Source organism: Oncorhynchus kisutch, linkage group LG22 (genome assembly GCF_002021735.2).
Source record: "Oncorhynchus kisutch isolate 150728-3 linkage group LG22, Okis_V2, whole genome shotgun sequence".
NCBI lineage: Eukaryota > Metazoa > Chordata > Actinopteri > Salmoniformes > Salmonidae > Oncorhynchus > Oncorhynchus kisutch.
In genome coordinates, this window is record NC_034195.2 from 28,982,616 (window position 1) to 29,000,683 (window position 18,068).

General features: G+C 44.5%; 1 protein-coding gene across 3 annotated transcripts in view; it reads left to right on the forward strand.

Annotated features, from left to right (window-relative positions):
• Positions 1 to 18,068, forward strand: part of LOC109867473 (semaphorin-4B) — an 86,483-nt gene that overhangs the window by 59,794 nt on the left and 8,621 nt on the right. For all 3 annotated transcript variants that reach the window (XM_031801627.1, XM_020456650.2, XM_031801626.1), the window contains 6 exons: positions 1,466 to 1,528; positions 2,105 to 2,203; positions 5,861 to 5,972; positions 6,302 to 6,418; positions 6,770 to 6,927; positions 15,858 to 16,039. In XM_031801627.1, coding sequence (XP_031657487.1) covers positions 1,466 to 1,528; positions 2,105 to 2,203; positions 5,861 to 5,972; positions 6,302 to 6,418; positions 6,770 to 6,927; positions 15,858 to 16,039 — 731 coding nt within the window. The remainder of the gene's footprint in view (positions 1 to 1,465; positions 1,529 to 2,104; positions 2,204 to 5,860; positions 5,973 to 6,301; positions 6,419 to 6,769; positions 6,928 to 15,857; positions 16,040 to 18,068) is intronic.

The window sequence follows — 18,068 nt, forward strand, 5'->3', positions numbered from 1 at the left end:
AGTTCTTTCCACAGATTCTCGATTGGATTCAGGTCTGGACTTTGATTTGGCCATTCTAACACCTGGATATGTTTATTTTTGAACCATTCCATTGTAGATTTTGCTTTATGTTTTGGATCATTGTCTTGTTGGAAGACAAATCTCCGTCCCAGTCTCAGGTCTTTTGCAGACTCCATCAGGTTTTCTTCCAGAATGGTCCTGTATTTGGCTCCATCCATCTTCCCATCAATTTTAACCATCTTCCCTGTCCCTGCTGAAGAAAAGCAGGCCCAAACCATGATGCTGCCACCACCATGTTTGACAGGGGGGGATGGTGTGTTCAGGGTGATGAGCTGTGTTGCTATTATGCCAAACATAACTTTTTGCATTGTTGCCAAAAAGTTCAATTTTGGTTTCATCTGACCAGAGCACCTTCTTCCACATGTTTGGTGTGTCTCCCAGGTGGCTTGTGGCAAACTTTAAACAACACTTTTTATGGATATCTTTAAGAAATGGCTTTCTTCTTGCCACTCTTCCATAAAGGCCAGATTTGTGCAATATACGACTGATTGTTGTCCTATGGACAGAGTCTCCCACCTCAGCTGTAGATCTCTGCAGTTCATCCAGAGTGATCATGGGCCTCTTGGCTGTATCTCTGATCAGTCTTCTCCTTGTATGAGCTGAAAGTTTAGAGGGACGGCCAGGTCTTGGTAGATTTGCAGTGGTCTGATACTCCTTCCATTTCAATATTATCGCTTGCACAGTGCTCCTTGGGATGTTTAAAGCTTGGGAAATCTTTTTGTATCCAAATCCGGCTTTAAACTTCTTCACGACAGTATCTCGAACCTGCCTGGTGTGTTCCTTGTTCTTCATGATGCTCTCTGCGCTTTTAACGGACCTCTGAGACTATCACAGTGCAGGTGCATTTATACGGAGACTTGATTACACACAGGTGGATTGTATTTATCATCATTAGTCATTTAGGTCAACATTGGATCATTCAGAGATCCTCACTGAACTTCTGGAGAGTTTGCTGCACTGAAAGTAAAGGGGCTGAATAATTTTGCACGCCCAATTCTTCAGTTTTTGATTTGTTAAAAAAGTTTGAAATATCCAATAAATGTCATTCCACTTCATGATTGTGTCCCACTTGTTGTTGATTCTTCAGAAAAAAATACAGTTTTATATCTTTATGTTTGAAGCCTGAAATGTGGCAAAAGGTCGCAAAGTTCAAGGGGGCCAAATACTTTCGCAAGGCACTGTATATATATATGTATATGCCATTTAGCAGACGCTTTTATCCAAAGCAGCTTACAGTCATGCGCGTGCAGATTTGACGTATGATTAGTACCGGGTATCAAACCCACTATCCTGACGTTGCAAGCGTCATGCTCTACCAACTAAGCTACAGAGGACCACAGCTGTGTTCTTTACAGCTCTGTGCTGTGTCTTTGTGATGTATGTTGACACTTCCCCTCTCCTCTAGCTGACATGGAGCACTCATGAGAAGAAGAGAGATGAGTGCAGTTTCAAGGGCAAAGACCTACAGGTGAGTACATTGCGCTGTATTTGTGGAACTAAAGTGGCAATGTTTACACTTCCATGCCAGTTCTCAAGCTCGTTTTGTGCCGTAGTACTGAAAATGAACTGCCAGTAGCAATGGAACTTTCCATTTAAGTTGTACATTTCCATTCAGTAGTGATGGCCTGTGTACATTTTTTATAGCCAGACAAATTGCTATGCATCCCATCTAAGCAACCCCTCTGTGATGGTAGAGAAACTTCAATACTGTGGGAAGTACAGCATATTATCAGATGGCAACATTGTATGATTGATTCCTGGTTTGATTGATGGGTTGGGGGACAAAGGCTCATAGACCAGGATCTTGAAGAAGACACTAATCAGTGTACTGTGTGAGACAGTCACTCAGACATTTGGGACACTGCTAGCAACAGGCCTCCCAGGCTATTTGAAAGCAATTAATTCTGGTAATGTGGAAATATGCTTGGAGGGTCACCCAATGAGCTACTCCACTCAACTTGAGGAACTTTCCCTCCAGAATGGTTTGTGGGAACCTATGAGTCATATTAACGATGCTCTCTCTTCTCCTGTGTCTTTAATGCAGACTGATTGCTTCAATTACATCAAGATTTTACTGCGTGTGAACAGTACCCATCTATACGTGTGTGGAACCTACGCCTTCAGCCCAATCTGTGCGTACATAGTAAGTGTGTGTTTGATTTCTTAGCATACAGTTCCACCATGCCTTTGTGCTGTGGAGAGAACCACCATGCCTGTGTGCTGTAGAGAGAACCACCATGCCTGTGTGTTGTAGAGAGAACCACCATGCCTGTGTGCTGTAGAGAGAACCACCATGCCTGTGTGCTGTAGAGAGAACCACCATGCCTGTGTGCTGTGGAGAGAACCACCATGCCTGTGTGTGGTAGAGAGAACCACCATGCCTGTGTGTTGTAGAGAGAACCACCATGCCTGTGTGTGGTAGAGAGAACCACCATGCCTGTGTGTTGTAGAGAGAACCACCATGCCTGTGTGCTGTAGAGAGAACCACCATGCCTGTGTGCTGTAGAGAGAACCACCATGCCTGTGTGCTGTGGAGAGAACCACCATGCCTGTGTGCTGTGGAGAGAACCACCATGCCTGTGTGCTGTAGAGAGAACCACCATGCCTGTGTGCTGTAGAGAGAACCACCATGCCTGTGTGCTGTAGAGAGAACCACCATGCCTGTGTGCTGTAGAGAGAACCACCATGCCTGTGTGCTGTAGAGAGAACCACCATGCCTGTGTGCTGTGGAGAGAACCACCATGCCTGTGTGCTGTAGAGAGAACCACCATGCCTGTGTGCTGTAGAGAGAACCACCATGCCTGTGTGCGGTAGAGAGAACCACCATGCCTGTGTGTTGTAGAGAGAACCACCATGCCTGTGTGCTGTAGAGAGAACCACCATGCCTGTGTGCTGTAGAGAGAACCACCATGCCTTTGTGCTGTGGAGAGAACCACCATACCTGTGTGCTGTGGAGAGAACCACCATGCCTGTGTGTGGTAGAGAGAACCACCATGCCTGTGTGTGGTAGAGAGAACCACCATGCCTGTGTGTGGTAGAGAGAACCACCATGCCTGTGTGTGGTAGAGAGAACCACCATGCCTGTGTGTGGTAGAGAGAACCACCATGCCTTTGTGCTGTGGAGAGAACCACCATGCCTGTGTGCTGTGGAGAGAACCACCATGCCTGTGTGCTGTAGAGAGAACCACCATGCCTGTGTGTGGTAGAGAGAACCACCATGCCTGTGTGTGGTAGAGAGAACCACCATGCCTGTGTGCTGTGGAGAGAACCACCATGCCTGTGTGCTGTGGAGAGAACCACCATGCCTGTGTGCTGTGGAGAGAACCACCATGCCTGTGTGCTGTAGAGAGAACCACCATGCCTGTGTGTTGTAGAGAGAACCACCATGCCTGTGTGCTGTGGAGAGAACCACCATGCCTGTGTGCTGTGGAGAGAACCACCATGCCTGTGTGCTGTGGAGAGAACCACCATGCCTGTGTGCTGTGGAGAGAACCACCATGCCTGTGTGCTGTGGAGAGAACCACCATGCCTGTGTGCTGTAGAGATAACCACCATGCCTGTGTGTTGTAGAGAGAACCACCATGCCTGTGTGTGGTAGAGAGAACCACCATGCCTGTGTGCTGTGGAGAGAACCACCATGCCTGTGTGCTGTGGAGAGAACCACCATGCCTGTGTGCTGTAGAGAGAACCACCATGCCTGTGTGCTGTAGAGAGAACCACCATGCCTGTGTGCTGTAGAGAGAACCCCCATGCCTGTGTGCTGTAGAGAGAACCACCATGCCTGTGTGCTGTAGAGAGAACCACCATGCCTGTGTGCTGTGGAGAGAACCACCATGCCTGTGTGCTGTAGAGAGAACCACCATGCCTGTGTGCGGTAGAGAGAACCATCATGCCTGTGTGTTGTAGAGAGAACCACCATGCCTGTGTGCTGTAGAGAGAACCACCATGCCTGTGTGCTGTAGAGAGAACCACCATGCCTTTATGCTGTGGAGAGAACCACCATGCCTGTGTGCTGTGGAGAGAACCACCATGCCTGTGTGCTGTGGAGAGAACCACCATGCCTGTGTGTGGTAGAGAGAACCACCATGCCTGTGTGTGGTAGAGAGAACCACCATGCCTGTGTGTGGTAGAGAGAACCACCATGCCTGTGTGTGGTAGAGAGAACCACCATGCCTGTGTGTGGTAGAGAGAACCACCATGCCTTTGTGCTGTGGAGAGAACCACCATGCCTGTGTGCTGTGGAGAGAACCACCATGCCTGTGTGTGGTAGAGAGAACCACCATGCCTGTGTGTGGTAGAGAGAACCACCATGCCTGTGTGCTGTGGAGAGAACCACCATGCCTGTGTGCTGTGGAGAGAACCACCATGCCTGTGTGCTGTGGAGAGAACCACCATGCCTGTGTGCTGTAGAGAGAACCACCATGCCTGTGTGTTGTAGAGAGAACCACCATGCCTGTGTGCTGTGGAGAGAACCACCATGCCTGTGTGCTGTGGAGAGAACCACCATGCCTGTGTGCTGTAGAGAGAACCACCATGCCTGTGTGCTGTGGAGAGAACCACCATGCCTGTGTGCTGTGGAGAGAACCACCATGCCTGTGTGCTGTAGAGAGAACCACCATGCCTGTGTGTGGTAGAGAGAACCACCATGCCTGTGTGTTGTAGAGAGAACCACCATGCCTGTGTGCTGTAGAGAGAACCACCATGCCTGTGTGTTGTAGAGAGAACCACCATGCCTGTGTGTGGTAGAGAGAACCACCATGCCTGTGTGTGGTAGAGAGAACCACCATGCCTGTGTGTGGTAGAGAGAACCACCATGCCTTTGTGCTGTGGAGAGAACCACCATGCCTGTGTGTGGTAGAGAGAACCACCATGCCTGTGTGCTGTAGAGAGAACCACCATGCCTGTGTGCTGTAGAGAGAACCACCATGCCTGTGTGCTGTAGAGAGAACCACCATGCCTGTGTGCTGTAGAAAGATGTAATTAGTCATGTAATTCACTCTGTCAATCAAGGTACAGCTTTTCTTCTCTATTTTATAGTATTTCCCCCTGGAGACAGCATTTTATTTCTCCTCAAATCAGTGTATTCCAATTTGACCCCTTACAGATGTTTAGTGAGCATGAGTGGCTCTGAGTTGTATGAAGATGTTTTAGAACAGGAAGTGCATCTTTAAATGTGTTCAGCTGATGGAGCAGACAGGTCTCTGAGGCCATGCAGAATAACATTGACATTTCCATTTAGAAATATTGACAGTCAAAGAACATCTCAAATCCCCTCTGCAATAATTCAGTATGGGAGTGAAAACATTAAGGGAGGAGGGAAAGTCTCTTGGCAGAACTTTAGGTTGTGAACCAGAATTCCTGAGTGTCTCCTCCTCCCAAGTCTCCCTTCTTATCAAAACCACTGAGTCTCAGCCCACACAGAGAGATATGCAGTACTTTATACAGACAGTCATGTCCATCCCTTCTCTAAGCAGCCCTCCTCATCTTCCCCATCACCAGATCATTTCTAAATGGAATCATATAATAACATTTACTTAAATAGAGATACTGTTTATCAAGTGTGTCTCTGTAGCATTGGGTAGTAACAAGCCCTTTTTGCATTGTGACCACACAATGTGACAACCACGTTTCCAAACAACCCTGGTTTGAACCACCCCAAAGGGACCAGCTGCAACCAACCAGTGTTTCCCTCCCCATCATTTGGGCCATAGTGCAGTTGAGAACACTGGCCAGAAGGCAGTGGTCAGTGTAGATTACAGCCCTATATTTCCTCAAGTCTCTCTCTCTCCATCCTCTCCAGAACACAGCTGACTTCACTCTGGTGAGGAGCCAGACTGGGGAGATAGTGACAGAGGATGGACGCGGCCGCTGCCCTTTCAACCCTGAGTACAAGTCCACTGCCATCATGGCTGGTAGGTACACTATAGGGGTCACTTATTTACTGTCATGGAAATATGTTTGGCTTCCATAAGACTGAGTACACAATACATACTGTATACAATACAATATATACATAAACATAATAGACAACACATTGTTGACATACTTAATTATAGATTCATCAATGATAAAGTTGGAATGTATCTTACAAGAGTTCATTCTTGTGTGTTCCGTACTGTTAACATATTAGGAGTCAGCGCTTTGATTTTTTATTCAAGGGTTTGTTATGAGTGACACAGAGGCTCCTTGTCTCCTGGTCCAGATATTGTTTGTCTTCATCTTGTTCTTCCTTGCATTATAGATGGAGAGCTGTATGCTGGGACGGTCAGTAATTTCCAAGGAAATGAACCTATTATTTACAAGAGCCTGGGCCAAGGCGCTGCCCTAAAAACAGAAAACTCCTTGAACTGGCTTCAGGGTAAGTTCAGGTCTTCAGGCAGCTAGCTCTCCTGTAGCAGCTTCATACCATGCTCTAATGTTGTATACATCGCTGATGAACATGGATAAACAGTTTCCCACTAAACATACGCAATCAGTATTTGAAGACCTCAGGCTGGACATGATGAATTAAAATGACCGTAGCTCTGAAGAAATATATGTGCTCCCATGGTATTTTGTCCATTTCAACATGCAGAAGTTATCAGAATTCCTGTTCCAAAATTACTGAATCGCCAGAAGACATTGTGAATTGTAAAAGGTATGTCCATGTCTTAGAACACATGGTTCTAGGTTGACATTTCACCCTGTGGTTACGTTGTTGTTCCTCCAGACCCAGCCTTTGTGGGCTCTGCCTACATTCAGGAGAGCCTGCCCAAAGGCAACCTGGTGGGCGACGACGATAAGATTTACTTCTTCTTCAGCGAAGCGGGAAAGGAGTTTGAATTCTTTGACAACACCATTGTATCGCGCATCGCTCGCGTGTGTAAGGTGAGTGACGCTTCAACGGAGATGGCCTATCTAAAGTGTCTTTCCCCCTTGAGCAAGGCTCTCAGCAATGCCACACATTTCCACTCCATTTATTGGAAGCTATCAGAGCGGGAGAAGGGTGTGTCAGTTCATGTGTGTGTGCATACTTCTGTGTGGTGTGTTCATGTGTGTGTGTGAGGTGAGGGATTTAAGGGTGGGAGGGAGTTGTTTTGTTCACAGGTTTGTCTGGGAGGGACACAGGCTTGTGTTACAGAAAACCATTCCTCCTGTGAGTTCTCTCTGTTTGGGCCCTTCTCTCCACATCTCCTCCTCCACTCCTCCACTCCACTCTTATCACATTTCAGCGATCATTAGCATTCAGCCTGGATTCACAGCAGACCTAAAATGGCTTCTCCTTTTCCACTTTTTTTCGTACACCAACCTGCAGACAAAGGTGTGTTGTACTGGAGGAAGCTCTGCAGGATAGACACTAGCTGGCACAGCCACAAAGTCATAAAATCGAACCTTAACCACACTGCTAACCTTATGGCTAACCCTAACATTAAATTAACAAAAATCTATTTGGATTTTTTATGCATTTTTACGATATAGCCGATTTTGACTTTGCCGCTGACCCATCTAGTGGAAATTGCTCAGCTCGGCCTCCAGGACAAGATTCATCCCAGTAAACGTCAACCTGCTCATTAGATAGATGCACTACAAGCAGCTGAAATATGACATTTTCTAGTATTTTAACCTAAAAGGAATGGTTTCCAATCAGTCTAAACATGAACCTCATCTACTCTCTGTGACCGAGAATCTCAACCTTAATTTGACAGCATGGTCATGGCCTCTTCTTTATCACAGCTGTAGTATGGCCAATCCATCCAAAGAAAGTGTGAAATACTAGATGACAGTTTTTTATAGTATCCACCCCTCCTTCCAGGCTTTGCATTTCCAGCAGTCAATCTTCAGGGAAAGCTGGCTGCTGATGTGTGTCTTTCAACAGTGCATTTCTTAGTTTTATAATTTTATAAAGAGATAAGCAGTACCATTGAGCAGTACCATTGAGTGAGGGACACACAGTGAAGGGAGGAGCTGTGTGACTGAGCCCAAGGCTCGTGCAGACAGCACCTTGTCATCCTTCATATAGCAAATGAGCGTAATGAATCTACCAACGCCCATTATCAAACTTCATTAGAAAATATTAACCATGTGGATACGTGAAACAGAGCTCTGCTTTGGGGACAGCTCACAAGTCATTTTCAATTGCATCTGTGCCTTTTAAACGTAATTCCCTCCTTCACCACACGGGCACTAAACTCATTTAAACAGAGGAATGTTTTTTTGCACTTTAAGAGGCTCCATACGTAGCAGTTTCCAATGGAGGGATAGTTTTACTCGTTTATATTTTTCAAACAGGTAGTAGACAGGCTGAGACAGCTCCTAGTAATAGAATTTTGACGACTCAAGGTGCCTATCCATTCCAGGCTCTGCAGGCTGAAAGCTGAAAGGCTTCTCTACAGTAACTGTCTATCTGCAGGTGTTTGTCTTGACACTGAGTGACATTCAGATGGACACCAGTCAGTCTGCCACTGTCAGAGTGAGGCTGCAGGACACACCCTTCCTTCTCCTCTGAAATAAAACACAGGGGTGGTGGTGGGCAGGTCAGCTGTCAATCACAGGGTAGGTTTGAACTCCGAGTACAGAGTATCTTAGCTCCTGGTTTTTCTTATCCTCACCTCATACAAGCCACTATAGTGTGTATGTTAGGGAGTTCCCCTTTAAAAGCTTTAGGTTTGGGTCGTGCAATATGTGTTGGTGAAACTGTAGAAAGTGTACCAGGGACTTTCTATAAACTATAAACTCCTTATGTTATGGGGTGAAAACTGTTTTCATGAGCGCACAAATACAAAATATTGTATGACTTGGAAAATGGAATGCTTCTAACAGAAAGAGTCACCTTACCTTGATACTGAAAACCTAAATCGATACCGTCATTAACGTGGTTCTTCAATAATTATGCATAATACTTGTTGGATGCGTATTTGGTGTCCAGCTAATTAGTTATGTTGTGATAGTTTCATGCATCATCATCTGATCCAGGAAGGAATTTTCCAAATGTTTCATGTTTCCTGCTCTATTTTCAGCTGGCATTAATGCAACGCTAGTTTCAAACGCACATTAGTTTGCAATTTTGTCATGTAAAAACTGCCGCACTGGCATTTTTCCGCCCTAACGCCAGGTTCGGCAATTTACCTGTCTTTTATCAGCTCGCTTGCGCTCAGATGGGCAGGGTACAAATATTTGAGGTGTGTCCTTAAAAACATGTCCCAAAGTGCTAATTTCAGGCAGCCCTGAAAGGGATATTTAAGACCAACCAAAAAATGATTTTATTTATTTTATTTAACCTTTATTTGACTAGGCAAGTTCTTATTTACAATGACGGCCTACCAAAAGGCAAAAGGCCTCCTGCGGGGACGAGGGCTGGGATAAAAAAATAAATAAAAAAAAACATAAATATAGGACAAAACACACATCACGACAAGAAAGACAACACAACACTACATAAAGAGAGACCTAAGACAACAACATAGCATGGCAGCAACAGAAGACAACACAGCATGGTAGCAACACCACATGACAATAACATGGTAACAACACAACATGGTTGCAGCACAAAACATGGTACAAACATTATTGGGCACAGACAACAGCACAAAGGGCAATAAGGTAGAGACAACAACACGTCACGCAAAGCAGCCACAACTGTCAGTAAGAGTGTCCATGTTTGAGTCTTTGAATGAAGATATTGAGATAAAATTGTCCAGTTTGAGTGTCTGTTGCAGCTCGTTCCAGTCGCTAGCTGCAGTGAACTGAAAGGACGAGCGACCCAGGGATGTGTGTGCTTTGGGGACCTTTAACAGAATGTCTTAGCGGTGATGCAGTTGGTTATGCCATGAATTTTGACAGCCGAAACGTAGCCTACCAAACTAGCACCTTGGATCTGGGCCGATTCCGGCTGAGAGTCGGGGGATTTGGCTGAGAGTCAGACTCGGCCGACGTCATGTGGCCCAAGTCTGGGCCGCCTTAGGCAGTATTACTTATGGCTAGGATGCGGGGATTGAGCTCGGGCTGATTCTGGTGTGAGTTACCTGGCCCACATGTATTACTTGGGGCTCAGGCCGATTGGGGCGACTCTCTGGCAGATGATTACACTGGTCACTTTATATAATAAACATTTCATGATTTATTTTTCCATATTTTCTCATTGTTTCTGTGATCAAAAAATACAATTAACATTTAAATGAAATTCTTTAAGAATCCTGTGCAGTATTTTAGTATTTTCATACTTAGTGCAAGGCAATTGTTAAGCATTAAAAATGTTGTAGATGGAGCCTCCCGAGTGCTGCAGTGGTCTATATGGGGCTTTGGCTTATTTTCCTGCCCAATGCAATCGCAAAGTAGTCAAGACTGTCGATAAACGGATTGGCTCCTGAGAAATCATAATCATTAAAGCTTTATTCAAATATAGCATTTTTGAGGAGTAAAACAGTGAGTTGACGTTCCCTTTTTTATGTATGCATCGTAGGCAGGCCCACAATTTTAGCCATGCAGGTCCCATTTTGGACGTGCGTAAAACCCCCTCCATGATGGAGGCTACGTGTCCATGCCCATCATGAAACCAGCGATGAGAACCTTGGTGAATACTGTTGAACCTCGTAAGTGACGTGTAAAAATGGCTTGTTTTACGTTTCATATGTTCAAAACACAAGCCCTCCCTTAGGCCTACTATTTATTTGATTTAACCTTTATTTAACCAGGTAGGTAATTTAACCTTTATTTAACCAGGTAGGTAATTTAACCTTTATTTATCCAGGTAGGTAATTTAACCTTTATTTAACCAGGTAGGCCAGTTGAGACCAAGTTCTCATTTACAACTGCGACCTGGCCAAGATAAAGAAAAGCAGTGCGACAAAAACAACAACAACACAAAGTTACACATGGGATAAACAAACGTACAGTCAATAACACAATAGAAAATCTGTATTCAGTGTGTGCAAATTAAGTAAGGAGGTAAGGCAGTAAATAGGCCATAGTGACGAAGTAATTACAATTTAGCAATTAACACTGGAGTGATAGATGTGCAGATGAGGATGTGCAAGTAGAGATACTGGTGTGCAAAAGAGCAGAAAAACTAATTTGGGGATGAGGTAGGTAGTAGGTTGGATGGGCTATTTACAGATGAGCTGTGTACAGCTGCAGCGATCGGTAAGTTGCTCTGACAGCCAATGCTTGAAGTGAATGATTTTTGCAATTCGTTCCAGTCATTGGCAGCAGAGAACTGGAAGGAAAGGTGGCCAAAGTAGGTGTTGGCTTTCGGTATGATCAGTGAAATATGCCTGCTGGAGCGCATGCTATGGGTGGGTGTTGCTATGATGACCAGTGAGCTGAGATAAGGTGGAGCTTTACCTGGCATAGACTTATAGATGACCTTGAGCAAGTGGGTTTGGAAGCAAATATGTAGCGAGGACCAGCCAACGAGAGCATACAGGTCGCAATGATGGGTAGTATATGGGGCTTTGGTGACAAAACGGATTGCACTGTGATAGACTGCATCCAATTTTCTGAGTAGAGTGTTGGAGGCTATTTTGTAAATGACATCGCCGAAGTCAAGGATCGGCATGATAGTCAGTTTTACGAGGGTATGTTCAGCATCATGAGTGAAGGAGGCTTTGTTTGCGAAATAGGAAGCCAATTCTAGATTTAATTTTGAATTGGAGATGATTAATATGAGTCTGGAAGGAGAGTTTACAGTCTAACCCAGACACCTAGGTATTTATAGTTGTCCACATATTCTAAGTCAGAACCGTCCGGAGTAGTGATGCTAGGTGGGTGGGCGGGTGCGGGCAGCTACTGGTTGAAGAGCATGCATTTAGTTTTACTAGCGTTTAAGAGCAGTTGGAGGCCACGAAAGGAGTGTTGTATGGCATCGAAGCTCATTTCTAGGATTGTTAACACAGTGTCCAAAGAAGGGCTAGATGTATACAGAATAGTGTCGTCTGCATAGAGGTGGATCAAAGAATCACCCGCAGCAAGAGCAACATCATTGATATATACAGAGAAAAGAGTTGGCCCGAGATTTGAACCCTGTGGCACCCCCATAGATACTGCCAGAGGTCCGGACAACAGGCCTTCCGATTTGACACTGAACTCTATCTGAGAAGTAGTTAGTGAACCAGGCGAGGCAGTCATTAGAGAAACCAAGGCTGTTGAGTCTGCTGATAAGAATACGGTGATTGACAGAGTCGAAAACTTTGGCCAGGTCGATGAAGACGACTGCACGGTACTGTTTTTAATTGGTGGTGGCTATAATATCATTTAGGACCTTGAGCGTGGCTGAGGTGCACCCATGACCAGCTCGGAAACCGGATTGCATAGCGGAGAAGGTACGGTGGGATTCGAGATGGTCGGTGATCTGTTTGTTCACTTGGCTTTCGAAGACTTTAGAAAGGCAGGGCAGGATGGATATAGGTCTGTAACAGTTTGGGTCTAGAGTGTCTCCCCCTTTGAAGAGGGGGATGACCACGGCCACTTTCCAATCTTTAGGAATCTCAGACGATACGAAAGAGAGGTTGAACAAACTAGTAATAGGGGTTAAGACAATGCCGGCGGATAATTTTAGGAAGAGAGTGTCCAGATTGTCAAGCCCAGCTGATTTATAGGGGTCCAGATTCTGTAGCTCTTTCAGAACATCAGCTGTCTGGATTTTGGTGAAGGAGAAGCGAGGGGCGGGGCTTGGGCCAGTTGCTGCGATCGGTGCGGAGCTGTTAGCCGGGATTGGGGTAGCCAGGTGGAAAGTGTGGCCAGCCGTAGAGAAATGCTTATTGAAATTTTTTATTATTGTGGATTTATCGGTGGTGACAGGGTTTCCAAGCCTCAGTGCAGTGGGTAGCTGAGAGGAGGTGCTCTCTTTCTCCATGGACTTTTCAGCAGCATACCACCCTGCATACCACTGCTGGCTTGCTTCTGAAGCTAAGCAGGGTTGGTCCTGGTCAGTTCCTGGATGGGAGACCAGATGCTGCTGGAAGTGGGTTTGGCAGGCCAGTGGGAGGCACTCTTGCCTCTGGTCTAAAAAATATCCCAATGCCCCATGGCAGTGATTGGGGACACTACCCTGTGTAGGGTGCCGTCTTTCGGATGGGACGTTAAACGGGTGTCCTGACTCTCTGAGGTCATTAAAGATCCCATGGCACTTATCATAACCCCGGTATCCTGGCTAAATTCCCAATCTGGCCCTCAAACCATCACGGTCACCTAATAATCCCCAGTTTACAATTGGCTCATTCATCCCCCTCCTCTCCCCTGTAACTATTCCCCAGGTCGTTGCTGCCATTGAGAACATATTCTCAAATAACGGATAAATAAAAATAAAAGTGTCCCAAAACTTTTTGGAATTAGTGCTGCAGGATGCAAATTTCTGTTTGAAAAAGCTAGCCTTTGCTTTCCTAACTGACGGTGTATATTGGTTCCTGACTTCCCTGAAAAGTTGCATATCGTGGGGACTATTCGAAGCTAGTGCAGTGCGCCACAGGATGTTTTTGTGTTGGTCAAGGGCAGTCAAGTCTGGAGTGAACCAAGGGCTATATCTGTTCTTAGTTCTACATTTTTTGAAAGGGGCATGCTTATTTAAGATGGTGAGTAAGGCACTTTTGAAGAACAACCAGGCATCATCTACTGACGGGATGAGGACAATATCCTGCCAGGATACCCGGGCCAGGTCGATTAGAAAGGCCTGCTCACAGAAGTGTTTTAGGGAGAGCGTGATGAGGGGTGGTCGTTTGACCGCGGACCCATAACGGACGCAGGCAATGAGGCAGTGATTGCTGAGATCCTGGTTGAAAACAGCAGAGGTGTATTTGGAGGGCAAGTTGGTCCGGATGATATCTATGAGGGTGCCCATGTTTATGGATTTGGGGTTGTACCTGGTAGGGTCCTTGATGATTTGTGTGAGATTGAGGGCATCTAGCTTAGATTGTAGGACGGCCGGGGTGTTAAGCATATCCCACCCAGTTTAGGTCACCTAACAGTACGAACTCTGACGATAGATGGGGACAATCAATTCACATATGGTGTCCAGGGCAGAGCTGGGAGCTGATGGGGGTTTATAAAAAGCGGCAACAGTGAGAGACTTGTTTCTGGAGAGATGGATTTTTAAAAGTAGTAGCTCGAACTCTTTGGGCATAGACCTGGATAATAGGACAAAACTCTGCAGGCTATCTCTACAGTAGATTGCAACTCCACCCCCCTTTTAGCAGTTCTATCTTGATGGAAAATGTTGTAATTGGGGATGGAAATTTCAGGCCTTCACAAGCCTTCCTAAGCCAGACTGTAATGAAGGTTCAACAGCCTGACTTCTTTATCCTGGTGATTTTATGATATCATTACATTTTACATTTATTTATTTGTTGTTGTTTAAAAAAGAAGTTACAGGTCTTGAGAGCCAGAAATCTTGCTTGTTTGTAGGTGACCAAATACTTATTTTCCACCATAATTTGCAAATAAATTCATTAAAAATCGTTCAATGTGATTTTCTGGATTTTTTTTCTCGTTTTGTCTGTCATAGTTGAAGTGTACCTATGATGAAAATTACAGGCCTCATCTTTTTAAGTGGGAGAACTTGCACAATTGGTGGCTGACTAAATACTTTTTTGCTCCCCTGTATAGCTTTGTGGAAAACAGAAAAACACAAAAAGCTTTGGTACTGTTGAAACTCTTAAAATTGTTCATCTGTGTTGGAAAGGGAGGTTTATGTAAGGGGTTAATAAATTGAGTGCTTTCTGTCCAATATTCAGGAGGAGACTTTAGGTATACACTCTCTCTAGTATAAAATAATAACTAGGTAGACCAGGGTGAGCAGAGCAGGGAATATACTGTATGTAGCTCATTATCTGGCTGGGTTACTACAGCAAGTAATTGCTTCAGAAACTCAGCATTTAGTCACGTGTCATTTCCCTTTCCCATTCAGCGATGTCATTTCCTCTAATTAATGTTGGGCTGACGGGGACTTGGACGAAGGCACATGTTAAAGGGCTCTGGGTTATGTAGACTTCTTTATGTTTCTTTTTAGTCCTCTGAACAGTGCTCTGTGAAGATGACTTACCGTTGCTCCCTCAGCCTTTTCAATCTCCTTAGATCTATGTCCCAGACAAGAATTTGAATAATTGCTGCAATCCGAGCCACAGACTCAAGTGTATGTAAACAGACAAATTATATGTATTTTTTTTTCAATTGCATGTCCCCACACAATTCCTGTACAGCCAACTATCTGTGAAAAGTATAGGCATTACATTTCTTAAAGGAAAAGTTGTGCTGCTATATTTGCATCACAAGCCAACCCGGTATCATGCTCCCATAGATGACCCCACCCACCAGGCAGGGTAGTGTCACAGGCACAGGTTCGGAGAATTGTAGTGTCAGTGGAGAGTCATTGTGTGTGAGCAGTGTCCTTTCTTCTCTCTCTCATTGAAAAGCATTTGGCTTCCCCAGTGCCCCCAGTGTTCTCCTCTCATCCAGTTGTGATGTCTTATATTGTTTTCTTGACCTAGAATTCTATTGACCCTGGGCGGATGTGTATTATGTCCACGATCTGTTGTACTCAGTCTGGTGGTTTCACTATAGGATTATTGTTTCTCATTTAAGTAAATTCAAACAGTGCCTTGTTTGTTTACATTGTTTGTTTAGTTTCGGGGTAAACAACAGGGTGTAGAATAATTTTTGGGAAATTGGTTGCCATGATATCATTCAGACGCATGTTTATTGCAGTAGGGATTATAATGCATTCTCACCATTTCCACTACTTTTACAGTTTACACATACATGTGCCCTCTACTGGACACTGGGTTACTATGACTGCGGGTCCATGTAACAGAGCTCTGCTTGTATTACAGGGTGACAAAGGAGGAGAGAGGGTGCTGCAGAAGAAATGGACCACCTTCCTTAAAGCCCAGCTCCTGTGTTCACTGCCTGATGATGGCTTCCCCTTCAACATCATCCAGGACATGTTTGTGTTGACACCCAGCCCAGAAGACTGGAAGAACACTGTGTTCTACGGGGTCTTTACTTCACAGTGGTGAGGACATTATCACTTATAGAGAATGCAAGAGTGTATAAGCCCATTGATTTGGATAATGAAAGCTTCAGTGTCTGAGTTGATAATTCACTCTTCTCCACTACCCCAGGGCAGTGATTGGGGACACTGCCCTGTGTAGGGTTCCGTCTTTCGGATCGGACGTTAAACGGGTGTCCTGACTCTCTGAGGTCATTAAAGATCCCATGGCACTTACTGTAAGAGTAGGGGTGTTAACCCTGGTGTCCTGGCTAAATTACCAATCTGGCCCTCAAACCATCACGGTCACCTAATAATCCCCAGTTTACAATTGGCTCATTCATCCCCCTCCCCTGTAACTATTCCCCAGGTCGTTGCTGCAAATGAGAACGTGTTCTCAGTCAACTTACCTGGTAAAATAACAGATAAATAAATAAAATAATAATATTAAACATTTCTCCATACAACAACAGCTCACTGTCAGTTTATAGCACATTATTATTGACCCAGTCATGGCCAAACAGCCACATTTCCATTCCTTCTGTTCGTCTATGGTGTATTTGAGACGTTATTGATCAAGTACTGCATACAGTGGCTTGCGAAAGTATTCACCCAACTTGGCATTTTTTTGCCTTACAACCTGGAATTAAAAATAAATAATCTTAGGGATAGTGAACGGGACTGTTGTAAATCATGCAGTGCCTTGTGTCACGATCACAGATTTTAGAGAAACAACAAATATCGGAACATATAAGTGCCTTATATCGGCTGAAAGCTTAAATTCTTGTTAATAGAACTTCACTGTCCAATTTACAGCAGCTATTACTGAAAAAAAAACATGCTATTGTTTGAGGAGAGCTCCTAACAACAAAAAACTTTTTTTCACTGCTATAGGTTTGATAAATTCACCTCTGAAGGTGAAATGTGTACTTAAGTTCTGAAATCTTGCTCTGATTTATCATCCAAAGGGTCCCAGAGATAACATTTTGTTAGATAAAATTCTTTTTTCATATCCTAAAAAGGTCCATATAGCATGCATGATCGATTTTTTTTATTTCCACTTGTTCAATTTGCAAAGAAAGGAATCTGTGAAAATCTAACCCTAAACGTTGTTTCAACCAGTCAAATCACATCCGTATGTATTCCTCAGAGACTCTAGAACGTAACCAGACTTCACTATATCATTAGGGGTGTAGTATATCCTATAAGTCACCAAATTTGGTCAGAGAGCGACGCCTTCATGGCACGCCGATGATGCGGGCAGTCATCACTTAATCGACTCTAACTTTGTCAAATAAGCACCATTCAGGGTCAGACAAAGCTAGCTAGATAGCCAATGAGCTGGGCTTTCCGGGAGTATCCGAAAACCCTGTATCTGTCATAAAATGTAGCTACTAACCTTGTGCTACAGCATGCGTTTTCCTTTTGGACAAAAAATATAAGAGTTATGAAGTTATGAAAACTGGTTGTTTTTTCGCAAATATTTGAACTTAATATGGTTACTATTACAGGAAAAGCTAAATCAAAGTCCAAGTATACAGATTTGATGATGTTCTTTAATATGAATGCAAATGTCTCCTTCACGATTTGCCCAAATGTACCTGGGTGACTTCACACTAAATATCATGTAGTTCGCTCATACTTCAAGTTATCTGTCTGAAACGTTTCAGAGTGAACAGTCTCAAATCTCTGGAAGACAAACAGGTTTCTCTCAAGAATTTCCCTGTATTTAGCGCCATCATGAAAAACGTCCCCACAGCATGATGCTGCCACCATCATGCTTCACTGTGTGGATGATGTTCTCTGGGTGATGAGAGGTGTTGGGTTTGCAGCAGACATAGTGTTTTTCTTGATGGCCAAAAAGCTACATTTTAGTCTCATCTGACCAGAGTACTTTCTTCCATATGTTTGGGGAGTCTCCCACATGCCTTTTGGTGAACACCAAATGTGTTTGCTTATTTTTGTCTTTAAGCAATGGCTTTTTTTCTGGACACTCGTCCATAAAGCCCAGCTCTGTGGAGTGTACGGCTTAAAGTGGTCCTATGGACAGATA